This window comes from Cricetulus griseus, chromosome 2, assembly GCF_003668045.3.
Source record: "Cricetulus griseus strain 17A/GY chromosome 2, alternate assembly CriGri-PICRH-1.0, whole genome shotgun sequence".
NCBI lineage: Eukaryota > Metazoa > Chordata > Mammalia > Rodentia > Cricetidae > Cricetulus > Cricetulus griseus.
Window position 1 is genome coordinate 404,014,895 of NC_048595.1, and position 19,209 is coordinate 404,034,103.

Genomic DNA, 19,209 nt, shown 5'->3' on the forward strand with positions numbered 1-19,209 from the left:
TGCCCAACACCTGGACACATGAGGCGGTCAGCTTCAAGACTAAAAAGAGCATTCTCAGCCTTACAAATGGCTTAGCCTGACTTCACAAAAATTAGCACTAGAGGACCAAAGCAGAAGATATATCCTTTTTCCTTAGCATCTCCCCACCTTAACAGTGTGGAGTAGGAAGGATCTGGAGTTGGAGGAGCCTGCTGCCCTCCAGGATGGACTTTGTTGTTGTAAGTGTAGGCCTCAACAACTGTTCTGGTGTCTCACGATGCTCTCATGTCCATGTGTCCTCGCTCACCTTTAGCCAGGTAGCGTTGCTGATGCGACAGTGTGTGCAGTTGTCTTGGCTACCAGGGTCTTTGCATATTTTGCTTATAGAAATAGATCAGTGGATAAAAACAGACATTTCAAATAGAACAGTCTCACCCAAGGCCATACAGGTTTATTAAAGAACAATAATACCAAACATTTTTATAAAGGTGGTAAAGATATAATTTGTAAGCTGAGCACATGTAGCTGTTAGAGATGACGTGATATGAGTGAGTCATGCCTCCGGTTACTCATTACCTGGAACCTTGAGTAGAAGGAAGAAGGAAGTGTGGAAATATGTGTGTGTACTTTCTGGGCATTGTTCCTAAGCCCCATAGAAAATGATATCTACTGCTTTGAACATTGCTTCCTTTTCCTAATACAGCTTTCATCTAAATAGCATTGTGTCTAAGGTGGGGAAATGCAGGTTTTGTCCTGCAGGCGTACTTGTACCCTAATCTTTACAACTTGAAGAATCTTTATTATCGTCTTCACGTAGGGACATTTTTCTTTGATGATTCCACATAGGTGGCATTGATTACGAGTATCACTTTGATAATTAAAATGTCCTAGGTAAAGAACCTGGCTTTGGAAATGGTTGTTTGATAAATGTGTGGTCTATTTCAGCACTCAGCCTCTTCATGCCTACAGTTCCTTTCACAGTGGCTCTGAGGTCTCTTTGCAAAAGTCTAACATGCTGTCTTTACTGTGCATGGTGTCATGATCTCACAGTTCTTTTTTGTACATTGTCTGATATGTCTCAGTATTTTCTGTTTATGTACTGGGCTTTTACAAAAATAAACATCTCCAAGCAAGGATAAAATGTTATCCTTCCATGTTACTTCAAGATCAGTGGTCTTAATATCTACCTGGTATATTTGCTATGAGGTCCAGTACTAGTTTCCTAATGTATTGTGTACCTTGTGAGATACACATGCAAATATAAATTCAGACTTTTAAGTCATTTTAGTGGTTTGAAAAAAAAATGGCCCCAAAGGGAGTGGTACTAGTGGGAGGTATGGCTTTGTTGGAGTAGTTGAGGACTTATTGGAGAAAGTGTGTCAGCCACACCCAATGAGACAGTTCACTTCCTGTTGCCTGCAATATATAGAACTCTCAGCTACCTCTCTAGCACCGTGTCTGCCCGTATGCTACCATGTCCCACCATGATAATGGGCTGAACCTCTGAACTGTAAGCCACCCCAGTGAAATGGTTTCCTGTGTAAGAGTTGATGTGGTCATGGTGTCTCTTCATAGCAGTAGAAACCCTAACTAAGACAGTTATGAATATTAGAAAATCTAATACTTTGTGTTGGTACTCATGTGACTCAAAGTATCCTGTGGTATACATGTGCTTTACTTTGTAGGCCTAGTAGTAGATGTGTGGTACTGTATCCAGGAAATACTTGTTTTTAATGTTCAGCTATTCTGTTCTGACTGCTGACGAATTCCTATTTTTGCAGTCAAAACTCAAGGCTATAATGTGCTTGAGACCTTGTAATGGAGTATAAGGAAGGGGTGTGCTAAAGGGTTAGGACAGAGTAGTGTTAGGCTTGGTGAATAAGGCATGCCATGACACAAGTGTGTTTTCAGATGCTGACCCAGTCTGATGCATGTCACATAGCTTTTCTCAAGCTTTCTTCTACACATTAACCCAGATATCCAGCCTGCATAGATAGATAGATGATAGATAGATAGATAGATAGATAGATAGATAGATAGATAGATGTGATAACATCTGGAGTACCTACCTGGCTTAAAAGGAGAAGAGAAGGAGGGGAGGGGAGAGAGGAGGAGGAGAGGAGAGGAGAGGAGAGGAGAGAAGAGAAGAGAAGAGAAGAGAAGAGAAGAGAAGAGAAGAGAAGAGAAGAGAGAAGAGAAAAGAGCTTGTTTGGGCCTTCCTCTTTAGCCTGTACATAGTCATGTGGGCTCACTAGCCACAGAGGAAGCTGAGAACTAATCCCTCCTTTGTGCCAGGAAGGGGAACTGGACCAGGTGGGATGTAGTGAGTACCTCATACCCTCTCCTGTATCTTGCATCACTTCAATAGAGTTGGTAGAGCTTGGAATTCAGCTCAGGAGCCATATAAGAGCTTTTGCATGGATGGAAAGCGTGAGTGGGATGGTATATTTTAGTAAGATCTGTTCTCAAATCTTTTCAAATCTTTTTTTCTTATAACTGTAATCACAGTGTATTTTCATAGTTCCATTTGAAACTTATTTGAATACATTCTTACAAAAATAAACCATTGGCTCCACTTCCATGTTTCTGCTGTGACCTTTTTTGTCTCCCTTTACTCTCCTACACAGATACTGGTAACTTTGCTTTATTATGAGCAAAGTTTTTAGCAATGTCACAGTTACTATTTGCAGAATGATTCAAAACATTATGTGATTATTTGAAGATGTGACTAAATGCTTGATACTTTACTGCAGTAGATCTGTTTTGGGCAGTTCCTGTATTGATTTTTCTTGGAACTGGTATATCCATTGGGAATTTTAGATGATTAGGTGCTGATTTCTTTTGGGATTTTGGCACAATGGTTTTAACCAGCTTTTGTGAAGCCAGTACAATGTTAATGTTTTTGGGTCCCACTCTTACCACCCACTTCTATTGGGTGGTGAATAAATAAAAATCAATTTCCTTTACACTTAGGAGTTTAAAGTTGTGTTTAAGGGCAGCGTAAATTAAATTTTCTTTTCCAAATATGGCTGTAGTCAAAGACAGATGATGGAGAAGTAAAACTGTTAGAAAGGACCACAGACGAATTTTGTTTGTTTGTTTTTTGCTCAAGAAAGACGAAAAAGAATGCTTACCCAGAAGAACCAATACTGTGATCATGAAAGTGGTTTTCCCTGGGTGAGGCTTGTCTGTCTGACTTCAGATATGCCCCCCCCTGCAGTTCCCTGAATGTGGGACTGGAAAACAAACAAAGAACAACTAACACAAGAAAAACACTGGAGATTGTAGGAAAGGTGGTGTTAAAGTGTGTGGGTGACAGATGGAAGACAAGAGAGCCCATCTCAGTAGACTTGCCTTGAGTCTTTTGGTTTTCAGGCGGCAGTCGAACAGTAGGCTCCTAAAGTTGTTTACTTAGAGATGGGCTAAATTCTGAGTTGTGGTCTTTATTTGGTAAACCTGTGTGTGCATGTGCATGTAGATGTTTGTGCTTGCCTGTGTGTGTGGGTGTGTGGGGATATGTGCGCGCGCGTGTGTGTGCGTGCACACATGAGTCTGTGTGTGAATCCATCTAGCCATCCTCCACCATCCCCCTTCACCTCTAAAGAAAACCTCTGCATGTAGACATGTAGTCCCTTTTGTTTTGACTAATTTTTCAATTATCTCATTCATAGTTGACTAAAGACAGCTTACTATTTTACAGTCGGCATAATAAGTTAAATAACCTTTAAAAGCCAGAGCAGTGGTGATGTAAAATGTAGTTGAGATCCAAGAGAAAGCTGGTGCCATGATGTCCTCTGTGGTAACTGAACTCACCTTTTTCATTTCCTGGTAGTGGAAGCAGAAAGGGAAATGTGATCAGTTGTAAAGTTAGTTTTGTATATGGGAGCAAAGTGTCTTGTTTGCTCAAGAGAATAAAAGTTTTCCTTGTAGGTTAGAATGAGATTTCTCTTAGGGGACTTAGGGCATGCAAGACGTCATCATGAATATCTCCCATAAACATAGTGTCTTAGCATAGGAACGTAACACCCAAGTTTTCACACACGATTTAGAAAAAGTGAGTCTGTAAGAAGTTTAACTGAGCTTCTTGTTTCCAGCTATCCTTTATGTAGTCCTTATAAGAGACCTCTGGGCATAAAGATGCTCTAGAGCACTTTAGACATGGCAGGACCAGAGTGCTCCAGCTGTGGCAAAGGCCTCCACTTGCACCGCATTGTGGATGGTGAAGTGTCTAAGAGGCTCATTCAGATGCCCCTGAACTGCTCAGTTGAACCACCACCGCAAATTCCACTGAATCTGTAGGGCCTAGGAGAAGGGAAGCAAAGAATAGGGCTCCAGGAGATGCTCACGTGTCCATGGATGAGTTCCAGTGGCATTCGGATGGTGTCAGTTTAAAGAATGCAAGGAGTACACAGTGCCTCCTAATCTGTGACTGTGTTCTGTTTCTGCTTATTTTCTTCTTGGGATTTAGGGAACTGCAGATCACTGGAGGGTGTCTTCTATGGTCTGTTGTCAGTAAAAGACAGCCACTTGTTTTTGTTTGTTTTCATTCATTTAGTGATGGCCCTTGCTATGTCAGTCAAGACAGGCTTCAAACTCCTGGGTTCAAGCACTCCTCCTACTCCAGTTTTCTGAGTAGCTGGGACTACAGGTGTACAACACCATAGCCAGCTTAAATCTAAGTCACACTGAATAATAGTGATATTTTATGACCGCTAATGAAGCAGATGAACACTTGCCTGAAATAGACGGCTCCTATTTTCTGTAGGGATGTAAGTCCTAAAGTATACTGTAGTTTCGCTTTCTCTAGTCAAGCTGGTAGTGAAACACTTCTGTAGGCATGCTATTCCCCGCCTCTTGGGTCCAGAGAGTTACTGGTGAGATGGAGAATTTCAGTAGTACACATCAGAACGTGTGTGGTCTTTTTATTCTTAGGGTTGTAACTGCAGATATTGAGTAGCTTCGGGAATCGAGATTCCCTGTTCACTCTTGGTAAAATGGTGGAGAAGCTTTCCTTCCGTTTGTGTTCAAAGACAGGAGGCTTTGTTCCGAATTTGTAGATTTTCTTTCCCGAGACTTGCTGTTGGTGAGGGTCCTCTGCTACCATTCTAGGACATGTCACTAAATTGATTTGACAGCAGTGTGTCATGTCTCAGTGGCAAGAAAGATGCAGGGGTGAGGAGTCAGAGTTGCCACTACAAGCCTTTCCAGGCAGTGTCGCAGGGTTCATTGTGAAGATTCGGAGTCTTTGAAGATGTATTAGTGCATTTTCCACCAAATTTTTTAGTGCCAGTTTCTGCAAAGCCCTGTGATTTTCTTAGAAAACACTGAGATTCTAGCCCTCCTTCCATGGAGGCCTTTATCTGGAGAAAGCCAGTGGAGAACTTCAATAAGCAATGTTTTAGAAGATGTGAATGACAAAGTAAGACCCTGGGACTTAAGGATCTGAGAGGTGGGGGCGTGGGACGTGGGGGTTGGGCTTGCTTCCATCTTCACATCCCCTCCCATGCTGGGTGGAGACCTGGCAGACTGTCATCACTTGATAAATGTTGGCCACAGAAGATTAGGTTATAAGTGATCATTTGTGCAAAGGGGACATTTGGGGGATATGGGGGGAGCTGAAGGCATCCTCAGCTGAGGGTTATAGGAATCCTACTACAGGATGTGCTTACCTGCTAGCCCTGAATGTGACGCTAACAGCCTTTGCCTTCGAGTTCAAGAATTAGTTAGTAATGACTTAAAATGTTAGGAGTGCAAACATGACCATACTGTGACTGCCTTTAAAAAGTAGGTTTCAGGTGACTGTTTGCCCCTAACTTCAAACAGTATTTATAGCTATTAGCGTCAGGGAGAATTGCCAAGTCCCTCTCCCCAAATTACTTTAAAGACTGATTTTGAGAGAATAAAATAAAGACCCACTTCTCTGAAGGATTCTTCTTAAGGTTTTAAGCTTAAAGTCTCTGTGTATCCCAGGCTGTCCTGGAGGTTACAGTCCTCCTGCCTCATCTCCCCAAGTCCTGTGATTACCAGGCCTGTGCTACCACACCTGAATCTTCTTCAAAAATATAAGATTCATCATTTCTTGTTTCTGAACATATGAATATGTACTTACATATGCTGACCTAAATAACATTTCTTTTGATTTCACCTTTATCCGGTCATTTTGAAGTAATAAAAATTGGCAAACAAATAGACTTTGAAAATATCACAATTAATTTCTTAGCTATCTTTTTCATGAATAAGATGAAAGAATGTGTGAGATACCATTTCAACAATTTATTCTGAACAGTGACTAATATGCTGATACTGCTGGTAAAGAACTTGGGTAAAGAAAGAGAAACTGTAAACCAGAAAGCCTCCAGACTGATGACATTGTATGCTACAGGTACAGTAGACAGACAGATGAAACTACAGTAGACAGACATACAGATGGGGGACTATAGTAGACAGACATACAGATGAAACTACAGTAGACAGACATATAGATAGGGGGCTACAGTAGACATAGAGACGGGGAATTATAGCAGACATATAAAAACAGGACTACAGTAGGCAGACATACAGATGGGACTACACTAGACAGACAGGTGGGATACAGTAGGCAGACAGAGAGGGCAATGTTAGACAGACAGATGGAATATAATAGACAGATGGGACTTTAGAGGGTTCAGTCTGGTTCAGTGGTCATGATTGATGCATATGAGGATTGCCTTAGTCTCTGCATGTTAGTTAGAAAGGGAGCTCCTTAGGTTGGGTTCTGTGTGGGATGGCTTTGCAAGTTTGACTTCTCTGGTTACACCACTGGGATCCTTTGTTCTGGTGGCATAAGCTTGCATTGAGCTTCACTCACAGGTACTGTGCCTAGCTTTCACTGTCCGCATCCCTTGAGTACCTCAAGGCTCTATGTCTGCTCTCCTCCGGGGTCTTCTGCTCCCATTGCACTGTTCTGATGGGATTACTTTCAGGACTTTTCTTTATTCTGAAATTTTGGTGTAGGTTTCTCACAGGTTGCTGGTCTTTGAGTCCCCATCTCTTCCAAGATTCTGTTTCCTTATGCAGGCATGGGATGCTCAATATGATTGTCTACTGGTTTTTTTTATTTTGGTGTTTTTTTTTTTTTTTTTTGCTTCTTGCATGTAATGCTCTGACTGAAGCTTCTATGCAGATATTCTAAAGCTGTGTGTTTGGGTTCACTTTGGAGCTGTATGCTGTGTGCAGAGCCGTACAAGAATAGTTCGAAGTGTGTAAGGAGACACTGTAACCACGCCTCCTAAGGGCTGGCTACAGGTGTGCCCATCCACGCCTGTCAGGGTGTGGTCAAGGTGATGTCAGGGTGACGTGGGAAAGTTTAAAGGGATAGAGAATGCACATGGTAGCTCTCTTTTCCCCCCCGCTGTTTTGGCTTGTTTTGCTTGCCTGCCAGTCGGCTACCTAATAAATATATATCCTGACCATCGCGGACTATGTATTAGCTATTAATTGTAATAAAATGGTCTGAGAGCATTTTCCAGTATCAGTGCTAAATCTTCCAGTGCCTGTCCTAGAACTTAAGACATGGCTGTCCTCATCATTCCTGAAGTCCTTAGCTGATGCAGGGAGGCGGGAAGCTAAGGGTCTCCAGCGGGATGTGCCCTGTTTCTTCTTTGGGCATCGCTACCTCATGGAGTAGGAAGCCTGAGGAAGCAGATTGAGTGGTCCTGTTGCATTTGGGTCTCCTTGTTTTCATATATAGTGGACTTTTTGATATGCAGACATTTTTTTTTTAAAGAACATCATCAAACAAAGCAATCAAATAATGGGCAGAAGAGACCTGGAACCTTGAATTTGTCTTGGTTTTTGTTTGAAGCTTCATTCCCATTGAGGAGGCCAGAGTCTGGAGTAATGGGAGGAAGTGATAGTCTCCGGAAGACAGGGCCACAAGGACAAGCCACTTGAGTCTGGAGCCTCATCATTTGGTTCAGTGCTGCTCTTTCCAAGTCTGAATCACAATCCTCTGACCCCGCCTCTCACCCCCATCTATTGTCTTTTTAAAATTAAGACGTGGACTTGGCTGTGTCATAAGGTAACTTATTTCTTATGTAGAGGTCTAAGTGATCTGTCCCAGATCTGCATCCTAAGCGGAATGGATGAATATAAAGCTTTGTGTGTGGGAGGGAGGGCCCCTTTGGGCTGTCCACTTCCTCTTCCGCCCAGTGTGAACCGCCCGGGAAATCCTCACATGTGCTACTCAGGCTACTTTTGATGACTGAGTGAAACACATACACACATACATTTTTGTAGAAATCCTTCTAACCATGACTTGGGGGGCAGGACTAACTGAGCCTTGTGAAGTGGCTGCTGACCTGTTCTTTCAGGTGCATCTGTGTCCTTGAGTTTCTGACACAAACCCAGACATTAGTTCCAGTTGGCTTTCCAGTCCTTCAGTAAGCACTTGCTACATTTCAGACACTGCCCAGGACATGCTGTGAACACAGCACCCTGAGGCTTAACGGTCAAACCAAGCCTCGAAGCTAATATGCTTTCACAACTGCACTTCTCTGTTGAGCACTGTTTTGTTGTTGTTCATTTTTGTTTGTTTGTTTGTTTGTTTTTGTTTGTTTGTTTGGTTTTTTTTGTTTTTTGTTTTTTGAGATAGGGTTTCCCTGTAGCTTTGGAGCCTGTCTTGGAATTCGCTCTATAGACCAGTCTGGTCTATAGACCAGAGGCAGATCCACCTGCCTCTGCTTCCTGAGTGCTGGAATTTAAAAAAAAAAAAAATGGTATGCACTTGGACTTCTAGTTCAGATGCCGTCTCTACCTCTACCCAATGTCTCTGTGATAACCGCAGTCAGAGCTCACTGTGTCTGTTCATTGTGTAGGGTCTCCCAGTTTAGTGCTGTCTGCCCTGAAGGCCTGCCTGGCTAGTGTGAAGCTATGTGAGCCTTTGTACCCTCTGGACACAGCTGCTGCACAGGGCCCTCCGAGTCTTGCAGAGCAGTTTACATTGGGATGTAGAAGCATGAAGGCTCTCTTTACAAAGCAGCCTAAACATCTGGGGTGCGGGCCTGCAATCATAATGTGTTCTTTAGTTAAAAAAGCAAAGTTTGGTTAGGAAAGGTCTTCCCGAGTGCATCTTCTGGATGAGTTCCCCAGACTCAGGTGCCCGAGGTAGTCATGGAAGCCGTCTGTGAATGAGCCGTCTTGCAGTGAGTATGGAATAAGTAATCCTTTTAAAGTTCTGGCACATTTTCACCAGAAATTCATTTAAACTGTGTTTACCTTGAGTTGGAAAGGCTATTTTTAGAGATGTGATTATTTTAATGAGAATTAGGAAATAAAAGATGACTGTTAGAATTTTCTTGTTGAAAGAGATACTAAAAATACCCACGGGCTAACTGGATTTGAATTAGGAGCCCCGGTGTATTTGTTCTTTCCTCCAAGTCATGTGTGTTTTGCTCATTTTTGGAGAGGGGAAAATAACCTCATTTCCCCTGAGCCCTCTGCTTCCTTCTGGCCTCTGGCCTTGCTTGTGGCTTGGGTTCAGATCCTGCAGCTTTTCATGCTTCGGCAGCAAAAGCCACTCTTTTTTTCTCCCTCTTCATTTTCTGCTGTCTTTGGAGGTGCATTGCCATGTTTGTTAACATTTCCTACGGCTTTTGTGGGGCTTTGAGGGCCTGTCCTGTTTTTTAAGCCCCCATCTTCCTCAGAGTCACCGGACACTGCCCTTGAATGGACGACCCTGCCCCTACCTCTGCATACTCTCGCATGTTAGTGACTAAGGGTTGAGACAGGCCTTAGCAACCACCCGTGCCCCATTCCTCGGTGAGATAACACTCTTTCTACAGTAGCGAAGGCTGTCGAAGAGGTGGAGCTGGAGTTAGTCTCCCTTTACCTCTTGCCAGGCCCAGGAAGGCTGCTGATATTTAGGGGGATAAGGGACTCTCACCCTGTGGCGGCTTCCAGGTGCCCCAGGCAGTTCTGGATACTGTTTTCTTTCAAAAACAGAGCAAGTTTTCTGAAGGAAACCCCAAGCATCACACCAGATTTAGCATTCAATTCCAAGGAACCTTCCAGGCACAAAGGCGCATGTTTCCTGGATGTGGATTTCTGAGCTGGGTCCAGTCCTTTTCCTTCCTGGGGTGGTTTGGTCTCCACAAGCCTCTTAGCTACTTCCCAATGCCTGTCTCCAGGCCCTGGCTTTTGCAGTTACCTATGAAAAGAGCCACGTGGGTCTAACCCATCTTCGGATCTCTCTGGCACAAGGACAGAGAGATGTTCATTCTGTTGGGTGAGTCCCAGGCCAATCTGTTGGGACTCAGATAACTGTAGGGTCTCCATTATGATTTTGACAATGAGTTCCAAAGATTTTGGCTTTTACCCTAAGTATTTTTGTAATAAAGTTCCTAAAATCTCAATAGACTGCTCTTATTTATTTGTCTGTTCATTCGTTCATTATTTATATATAAATATATATATATATATATATTTATTTATTTATTTTAGTGCTGGCAGTTGAACCCAGGGCCTCATGCATGCTAGGCAAGCTCTTCCACTGAGTTAACATCCTTTAGATTAGTTTCTGTAACCAGCATGTGAACTTTTTTTTTTCTTTTTTTATTAAATTATTAATATTTTCACATATACTTTCCCTCTGCATGTGAACTTTTAAGATAGAAAACACTGTTTATTAAATTTAATCGTGAATTTGAAGAGTGTGTTGTCAAGTCATATAGATATGTTTATCATGCCTTGAGATATAGCACATGTGGACTGTTGTGATTTTTTTTGCCCTCGGAGTGGTCACATCTGACTATAAAGATTACCTTTTTTTTTTTTTTTTTTTGAGTTACACGATGTCAAGAAACCCAATGGACACGGAGGTTGTCGGGCCAGCATGTGGTGGCAGGGAGGGTGTTTCTGAAAACCAGCCTAGCTCTAAAGGAAGAAGCCTAGAGCCTGTTTGTCATACCCTGCTCTGAAGCTTGACTCTTGAGCTTTTATTTCATGCTCGGCTCTTGTCAGTAGGGAACAGATGTCTTCTTCAAATGATTCACCACAGTGATATTTTGTCTGTTTGGTGGCCAGTGGAGACATGACTTTTCCAGTGAATGCAGCCCAAAGAATAATGGCCACTTCTGTTTATGTGACGAGTGTATGTGAATTTAGAAAATAAATGTGCTAGATTTTTTTTTTTTTTTTTACAAAATTACAGATCATTATAGGTCCTGTGTTTTGTACCATGGCACAGTACTTTTCTTATATTGGGATGGCAGTGTGAGCTTTCTTTGAGCTTAGAAAAATAAAGTACGATTGCCTAGGGGGAAAAAAAAAAGACCAATTGTTTAAGTGTAATCCCGGAAGGCAGCATACCTTGGCTCCTGCTTTTGTGTCCATTCTCACATACCATATGATTGGCTTAGTTTGCCATTCGTGTTTGTTTGCGATGGGGGTCTCGTATTGCTTCAGGCAATCCTTGAACATTTCAGGCACCGGGAGGTGACCTCTAACTGATCCTGCTGCCTGAAGCTGAGTGCCAGGAGTACAGACATGTGCCACCACACTGGCTTAGGAAGTGCTGCATTCTTGTTGGGCAAGCACCCCAGCTGAGACACACCCCCACCTCTCATTGATGGATTTTCTGTTTGATCTGTTTGCTTTTTATTCTTTCCTACCCCAGTGTTTTTGGTTTTGTTTTTAATAATTTTGAAAGATTCTGGTTGTGATAACTGTATGCTATTTTGGTGGTTTGGGGATTTGTAATCCACATCCTTAAGCTCTGAGAATCCACACGGACTCCGTGTTGTTGCGCCATGCCACAGTGCTGCGTTGAGGCCCATACACTATGCCTGCCCCGGGCCTACCCTTTGCGTTCTCTCCCCTTTCACCTCATCATATACACTGTGCTCTTCTCATTTCTTTTGAGAAAGGCTTACTTTTGTTCTTTACATTCTCTTGCTCTGGAGCTTCCATTGTTAGGATGCTAACCAGTGGAGCTATGAGGAGGTTAGTGACTGTATTGTGTAAACAGTTGAACTCAGCATGCTTGTGCTGCCATAGGCCAAAGTGCAGTAAAGCTGTCCAAGACAAAAGTACCAATAACTGGAAGGATGAAGTTGTCCTTTACGACGTGATCGAGTGACTGTCTAGTAGAAGGTCGTAACACTGACTTCTAACAAGGTGGTATTTTCCAGAGGGCAGACATTCTGAATTATCACTACAAGGCAGTTAAGTGTATAAGGCATTTACAAAGTATTTTACAAGGAAGGTCAACCTAGGGGCTCTCCTCATAAAACAAACCCCCTAACTTTCTCCCTCTCCTCTCTTTTGTGTCTTCTTGTGGGATGTCTTGCCTCTTGATGAGGCTCAAAATGAGGTTAGATTTGGCAGGCGGAGCTTAGGCATTTTTAAGCACATTGGGGGAGGGGGGTAACTTAGTTTAGAGCCACTTGGATGTCAGGGCTGTACTAGAGTTAGAAAGGAAAAGAGAAACAGTTGGGATTTTAGTTCTAGAAGAGAATGTTGACGCCGAGCTATTTGAAGAGGGCTGAATTGAGAAGGGGAATTCCCTAGTGTGGTTGAGCAACTCCAGGATTCAGGATGGCATGGGAGGGAATGCCATTTTGAGAGCCTTTGGAGAAAAGCGTTTGAAACAAGAGGACAGAATCAGTTATCTGAGTTCAGGAGAGTTCTCTGAGACAGATTGTGTTCTGTTAAACACTACTTAATAGAGAGGTCCAACTGAGGGTACTCAGAAGGGACTGGGCGAGCATCCAAGCCACCCATTAGGGCAGAGCCTGAGACTGAAACCAGGGGTGCTCCCGGCCATGTGTGCTTAGGCAGTGGTGCTGGTGTTTTGAGTAGCTCAGTCTTCCTTTCTGTTTTGCACTTGAGGTGAAGCAAACTTAGCAAGGAAATGGCAGGGTGGAGAGCAGGGCATATGGAGAAGGAGGCCCTGCCTTGGCCTCTGATGACCATGCAGGCAGAACCACTGTGATTAACACTCTTGAGAAGAAATAAGATGGAGGAAGAACATAAATACCAGCCTGCAACCCACTATTCTCCCTCACAGAAAATAACTGACGAGCCCCAAACCAAACTTTTGAAACCGAAACATGGTACTAGGTAGAGCTGTTTGGAAATGCATAGTGGACGTGTCTTGGTGCTCAGTGAGCAGCTGTGTGGCTGATCTGGAAGTCTTGGGAACACCTTGTCACCCTCATTCCACAGAAGAGGCAGAGAATCTTTGCTATTCACGGGGTGGGGCAGAAAGTGTGCCCCTCCCCCATGCTATAGTCGTTAAGTCATAACGGTTCATCCCTGTGTGTGGTAAATAATGCTGACATGTCACAGAATAATGAGAAGCACGTGGATCATGGCTGCTTTTAGCCAGAACTTCTCAAGATTTATTTAGGTCCTTAATTATAGAGAGGCTTGGAGGCCTGGCATATGGCTTCAGTTTATAGTTATAAATGGTGGCCTTAGGGCTGAATGTTTGTAGAGTTGCCATGGAGGAAGAGGAGTGCATCCAGAAAAGGGGTTGTATTCTTTGGGGCATTCTTTTGGTCATTAGGGGGAAAGGGAGTAGGGGAGAGCTCTGTGTCTGTAAGAGATAAGTGAGAGCATTATTCTGTCTTGAGGTAGGCGTGTCAGGGTAAGGCAGCTTTCTTCGTGCTCAAGTATTTCAGTAAAGTTTCAGGTCCCTAGAGTCTTAGAAGAACAACTGCCCCTTTTAGTTTTTATCTTATGCTAAAATTACATCTTCCGTTAGGTGAATCGGCTCCCAAAGTGGTTAAATAAGGTTGATTTTTCTGTATCTGTGGATTCGAACAGGCTTGGATCAAAACTACCAGGGAAACACATTACAGCTGCACCGAACGTGTGTAGACTTCTCCCTTCATTATTCCGCACACAGTATTGTTACAGCTATTTGTAGCACTAGCATTGCAGGAAGCATTGTAGTCACCTAGAGATGCTTTAAAATATTGTGGTAGATGTGCAGGGGTTATTTGGATACACGCATCGTCTTATAGAAGGGCTTGAACATCTACCATTTGGGTGGTCAGGGAGAGTCAGGAAGAGGAGTGACAGGTGATGCTGGGAGAAAAGTCTTCGTAGACACGGAGGGATAATTATATTTTTATGTGGCAGAAAGAAAAAAAAAGGAAGTATTCAGCTTAGGTGTGTTGTCCTGCTGAAGCACCAACAGAGGCCCGTATTCAACAGTCCATGAAGAGCTGAGTAAATCTCTGTGTGGTTGGAGAGCTTCATTTGTAGTCACTGTAGTGTGCTTTCTACTCATCAAGGTGATGATGAGTCTGACGTCTCTGTTGTCCGGAAGTTGGAGGTTTAGGCGGGAGGCAGGCTGGTGAGAAACTCTAGGCAATGCTTTTCTTCTTCCTTTCATGGAGAGAGTAGGTTTCTAGGTATTTATTATCCTTTATGGAGCTCACTCACTCCAGGACTGACATTGCCCTTGTTTGATAAATTGCATGCATGCATTCCTTCCTTCATTGGTTGTGTTACATCTTAGATTTAAAGCTGCGTGCATGACGCAAGGAGTCATTGGCTAAAAAGCCTCTACCATGCAGGAGCTTATTTTGTGGGAGGGGATAACAACTTGTGCTCGTAGCCAACTATGTCACAGAAAGCTGTTCTGGCATCTCTCCAGGGTCCGATACTGCTAAAACTGCGTGAACCTATACTGTATCTGAGCTTCCGTGTCCCAGTCTGCCTGCCTCCAGCTTGCTTTCTCCATGCTTCCTTGTCACACTGTGACCCAGCCTAGAGGCACTATACGCTGGAGTAGGATCAGTTCTGGCTCTGTCATTTCATCCTGGCAGTACGAAGGTACATCCTTGCTTGTGCCAGCCTTGTGAGATTTAAAATGAGTAAACAGAAATGGATTGTGGAAAATTCTACTACATGGAACTAACTGTTCCATTCCCATGTATAGTCCTGCACATGACTCCTAGCATATCTTTTGCTCTTAGTTTGAACCCTATGTAGCCCCCTCCCAATTCCCTTGCCTTATGGCTTCCAGCATTGTGGAACTGCTTGGACACCCTGTGTTTGCCTGCTTCTGTGGTAGTCTGGCCTTTGCTTATGCACCGAAGCTCTTTGCCTTGCAAATTCATTCTTTGGAAGTAACTCCCCACCTTTTGAAATTTCTCTACATCCAATGCCTTCCTCTCTCTTGGGGTCCCTGTCTTGCTCTGCAAGCTTTCCACATTATCACTGGGATTGAGCTGTTCCTGTGTGCCTCTTCTCTGCCTTCAGCTAAGAACTCACAAAAGAGAATGAATATTATTTTATGTCCTCAGCATGTTCTTGACATAACATACACTCAACTTTCAGTAAATGACTGGTCAACAAATGAGAAGCAGGAACTTGGCAAAAATATTTACCATATTGTCCAGAATATTTTCATTGTTTTCAATGATTAAAAAAGGGAGGACATTTACCTTATTAGTACAACTCAAGGAGGGGCAGACCAACTGGAGGACTAGCCTGGCTGTCTTAGTAGGGAAGTTCTGTCTTTGTAAGGTAGGATGAGAAACTAGGGAATCCCACAGGCGACGGGAACCAAAGTGAACTCCATGGTATCCAGCGGCCCTTAAGTTCCATCTTTCTCGTGAAGGCCATTGCGCTGTATTTAGCTTCATAGTAATAAAAACTATGTGATACTTGATAGTGTTTCTTTAATCTTTGGAAAAAGATTTCTTTTCCTTTATTATATTGAGGCTTCCATAAGATGATAATGGCTTCCTCATTATATGGAAATGCTGGAATATCGCCCTGAACAAAACAGTATCAATATTGTCCAGTTATGGACATGCAGTGTAACATTTTCTCTTTGGTTCTCTGAATTGGTTAAGTTTTGATAGAAAGACAGACAGACAGACAGGCCGACAGACACACACACACACACACACACACACACACACACACACACACACACACACGCGTGAGGGTTAAATAAAACTTAATTTTAAACTGCAATAAGTCAGTGTCATTTGTGTAGGAGAGAATGCATGGAGAAAGGTAAATAGGTCAGAGAGGATGGATATGGTGATTTGTATATTTTAAAAATCGGGAAGAAATAAGATGTGACAATTTCCTTGTCCTTTGAGGCAAATCACAGAGGCCCCTAAAGAACCCAGAGTTACCTGATAGGCACACACCAACTAGCTGAATTCTAAAGCTTTCCCCCCCACATCTTTTTTCTTGCAGCTTTGCTTTGTCGGATGAAGCGTACAGATCCCTCCGTGATCAAGATAAAGACCAGTGCATACTCATTACTGGAGAAAGTGGAGCAGGAAAAACAGGTGAGGCCACCACCTAAGGAACTGACCTTTCCCTCTGTGGAAGGCAAATGCTGCTGGATGACAGTGGTAAAGAAGGCAGGTGACCCTTGGGAGCCAGGTGGCCACAGCTGCTGTGCAGGAGCTTGATGCCCTCCGTTGGTGTTGTGTGCACAGCACATCTCTCATATGAGGGGGACAAGGCACCATCAGGGTGCCAGCCAGAGTAGGTCTTAGCACTGGATTCTGGTTCTTATTGGCACCATCTTTGGCTCCATCATTGTCTTTGTCTTACCTTGGCTGTGTGGCCCTAGGGAGTTGACCCTTCCCAATGGGATGCCAATTTATTCTAATCTGTGGCAGTTACAACCATACCTGGCCTCTGCTAGAAAGGGAGGGAAGGTAGCAGCAATGCTTGGTTTCATTCTAGAGCTTCTTCTTACCTAAAGATTTGAGATGTTGTCTGATGTCTGCAAGGTCAGGCTGTGCTTTTTTTCTTGTGCTTATGTCACTGACCTTGTCCTGAATAAGGAAATGGTTTTATACTGTTTTTTGTTTGTTTGTTTGTTTTTATAAAAACAGAAGGGCAAAAGGGGGATTTTCATGTTTCCCTGTAAAATGTACACAGATGAGAATCTCATAATTGGCTGTCATTTTGAGTATGCAGAAGTGTGGTTTTAAGTGTTTCCACCTTGCATGTTATTTCACTTTTGGGGTGATCAAGCAGAATAATTGTAGTTGGCACTGTCACTTTTTTGAGCCACATCTTTTCAAGCCAGTGTTTATTTATTTTGAGCCAGTCTCATGTACATTAGGCTACTCTTGGACAACATGCTGATGGTCCTGAACTCCAGATTTCTCCTGCCTCTGGTTCCCAAGTGCTAGGAGTGCTAGGATTGCAATGTTCAGTACCACACCTGGCTTCAAGCTAGTGTCAATGGACAAGATTACTTCAAACCTATGGGCAGAATCTTTTACTTCAAAACAAAACAAAACAATCCACATCATTTTTGTTGTTGTTTGGTTGAACCTTTTGAGGAACTGCCAGACCCTTGTTTTGCCCTCTCTTAGAATTACTGTCTTCCTTGGGTGATTGCAGCAGTAGTTATTCTATACTGAGTATTTAGGATGTGTTACCAGTTTTTATTGTGGGGAAATTGAGACACAAAATGGTTCAGCAGTTTTCCTAAATGTCTTAGTTGCATTTACTGTTGCTATGATAAAAATACCTTAACAAAACACTCAAGGGAGGAAGAGCTTATTTTAGCTGACAATTGCAGGTTATAGTTCATCATAGTGGGAAGCCCCAGCAGCTTGAGAGAACTGGTTACATTCTATCTTCAGTCAACAGCAGAGAGGAATGAATAAATGAATTCATGTCTGTGTTCAGCTCAGTTCTCCACTCATACAGTTCAGGATCCCTTGCTTAGGGAATGGTGCCACCCACAGTGGGCAGGCCTTCCTACCCCAATTAACTTAAGACAGTGCCCCAGAGAATGAATGTATATCCCACCAACCTGCTCTAGACAGTCTCTTTAACTGGGTGAGTCTACACTGTATCAAATTAACAAAACTAACCACTACACTGAATGTACACAGCAAGTTGCAGGAGGGCTAGGATTTTCAATGTGGGTGGTACAATTCTAGAGTTTTGGCTTCCATACCTTATCTTTTTTAAAACCTGAATCTTTGTGTCTTGAAGATGCTTCTTTTTGAGCACTGTACTAATACTGCCCCTTTGGTAAGTCCCCTTCACCTGGTCTCTGAAGTTTTTCTAGGGGAGGGTTTTGTTTTGTGTCTATATTAGTTAGAGGATTGATTGAATCAGAGGAACTAGCCTCATGTCTGTATTTCAGTATTTGGCCAAAGGACCAGTTCTCCTAGAAATTGCCCAGAGTAACTATTTTAGTTATTTAGAAGGTCTGTTAATTGATTGTTTTTGCTTAGTCTTTTTCTTTATCCCTCTATAATCTCTCCTTAGGTTGTTTCCAATTCTCTCTGATTATGCTAATGTCTTCTGCATTTTTATTCTCATCTAGTATTTCTTGTTTGATCTTTGAAACTAATATACCTGCCTGATCTGTGCACCTGACCATTCCCGATACATCTCAAGCTAACCACACATAGGGCAGATTTGATTTTTCTTTTCTTCTAGCAAATTAGACCAGCATTATATCATAATCTTGTTATAAAATAGCTACACCTGTTGGTAATTTTGGCTCTGTTTTCTCCTGTATCTTACACCCAGGTCCATGTCTAATCCCATAAGTTCTCTCTGGAATCTATTGGTCTTCCCTTTCTTTTTGTTTACATGGTCTAAGCCCTGCAGAGTCTTGCCCCCTTCTTGTGTACTCTCTTTTATAGACATTGGTTTTTTTCTTTCTTTCTTTCTTTCTTTTTTTTTTTTTTTTTTTTTTTTTTTTTTGGCTGTTCAGACCTCTTTTTTGACTGCTCCAAGGCACTAACTTTGTTTCATGTGAAAGAAGTTACAAGTAAAGAGTGAATCATTCCCTGAGGTGACCCTGTGGTGTTAAAGTTGTCACAGTCACCATATCCACTGGCCGTCCTGAAGAGACAGGGTGGTGGTGAGCAACACAATCTAGAGTGTTGGTGTGCTTGATTGCTTATTTTTAGCTTTAGAAGCATAAGATATTTTCATTCCACATGCTGGCTTCTTTTTTTGTTTACTGTATGGGAGGTGAGGCAGGCCTTACCTGCAGGGATCTGTGTTCTTGCTGTATTTCGTGCCTCTCCCTCACCATGGCCTTTTTGATTATGTTCAGCAGCCCACCTGTTCACTTCTTAAAGCTCCTTTTCTGCTTCCCTTGGAAGAAATCTTTTATTCCATCTCTTCGTGACTAATGGTGTGTGTGTGTGTGTGTGTGTGTGTGTGTGTGTGTGTGTGTGTGTGTATGTGTTAGGCATTCGGACTATATCAGTTTGTTCCTAAGTG

General features: G+C 42.8%; 1 protein-coding gene across 3 annotated transcripts in view; it reads left to right on the top strand.

Annotated features, from left to right (window-relative positions):
• The window catches only part of Myo1b (myosin IB), a 164,930-nt gene that overhangs the window by 64,508 nt on the left and 81,213 nt on the right, over window positions 1-19,209 (top strand). For all 3 annotated transcript variants that reach the window (XM_027396859.2, XM_027396860.2, XM_027396861.2), the window contains exon 4: window positions 16,186-16,280. In XM_027396859.2, the coding sequence (XP_027252660.1) occupies window positions 16,186-16,280 (95 nt within the window). The remainder of the gene's footprint in view (window positions 1-16,185; window positions 16,281-19,209) is intronic.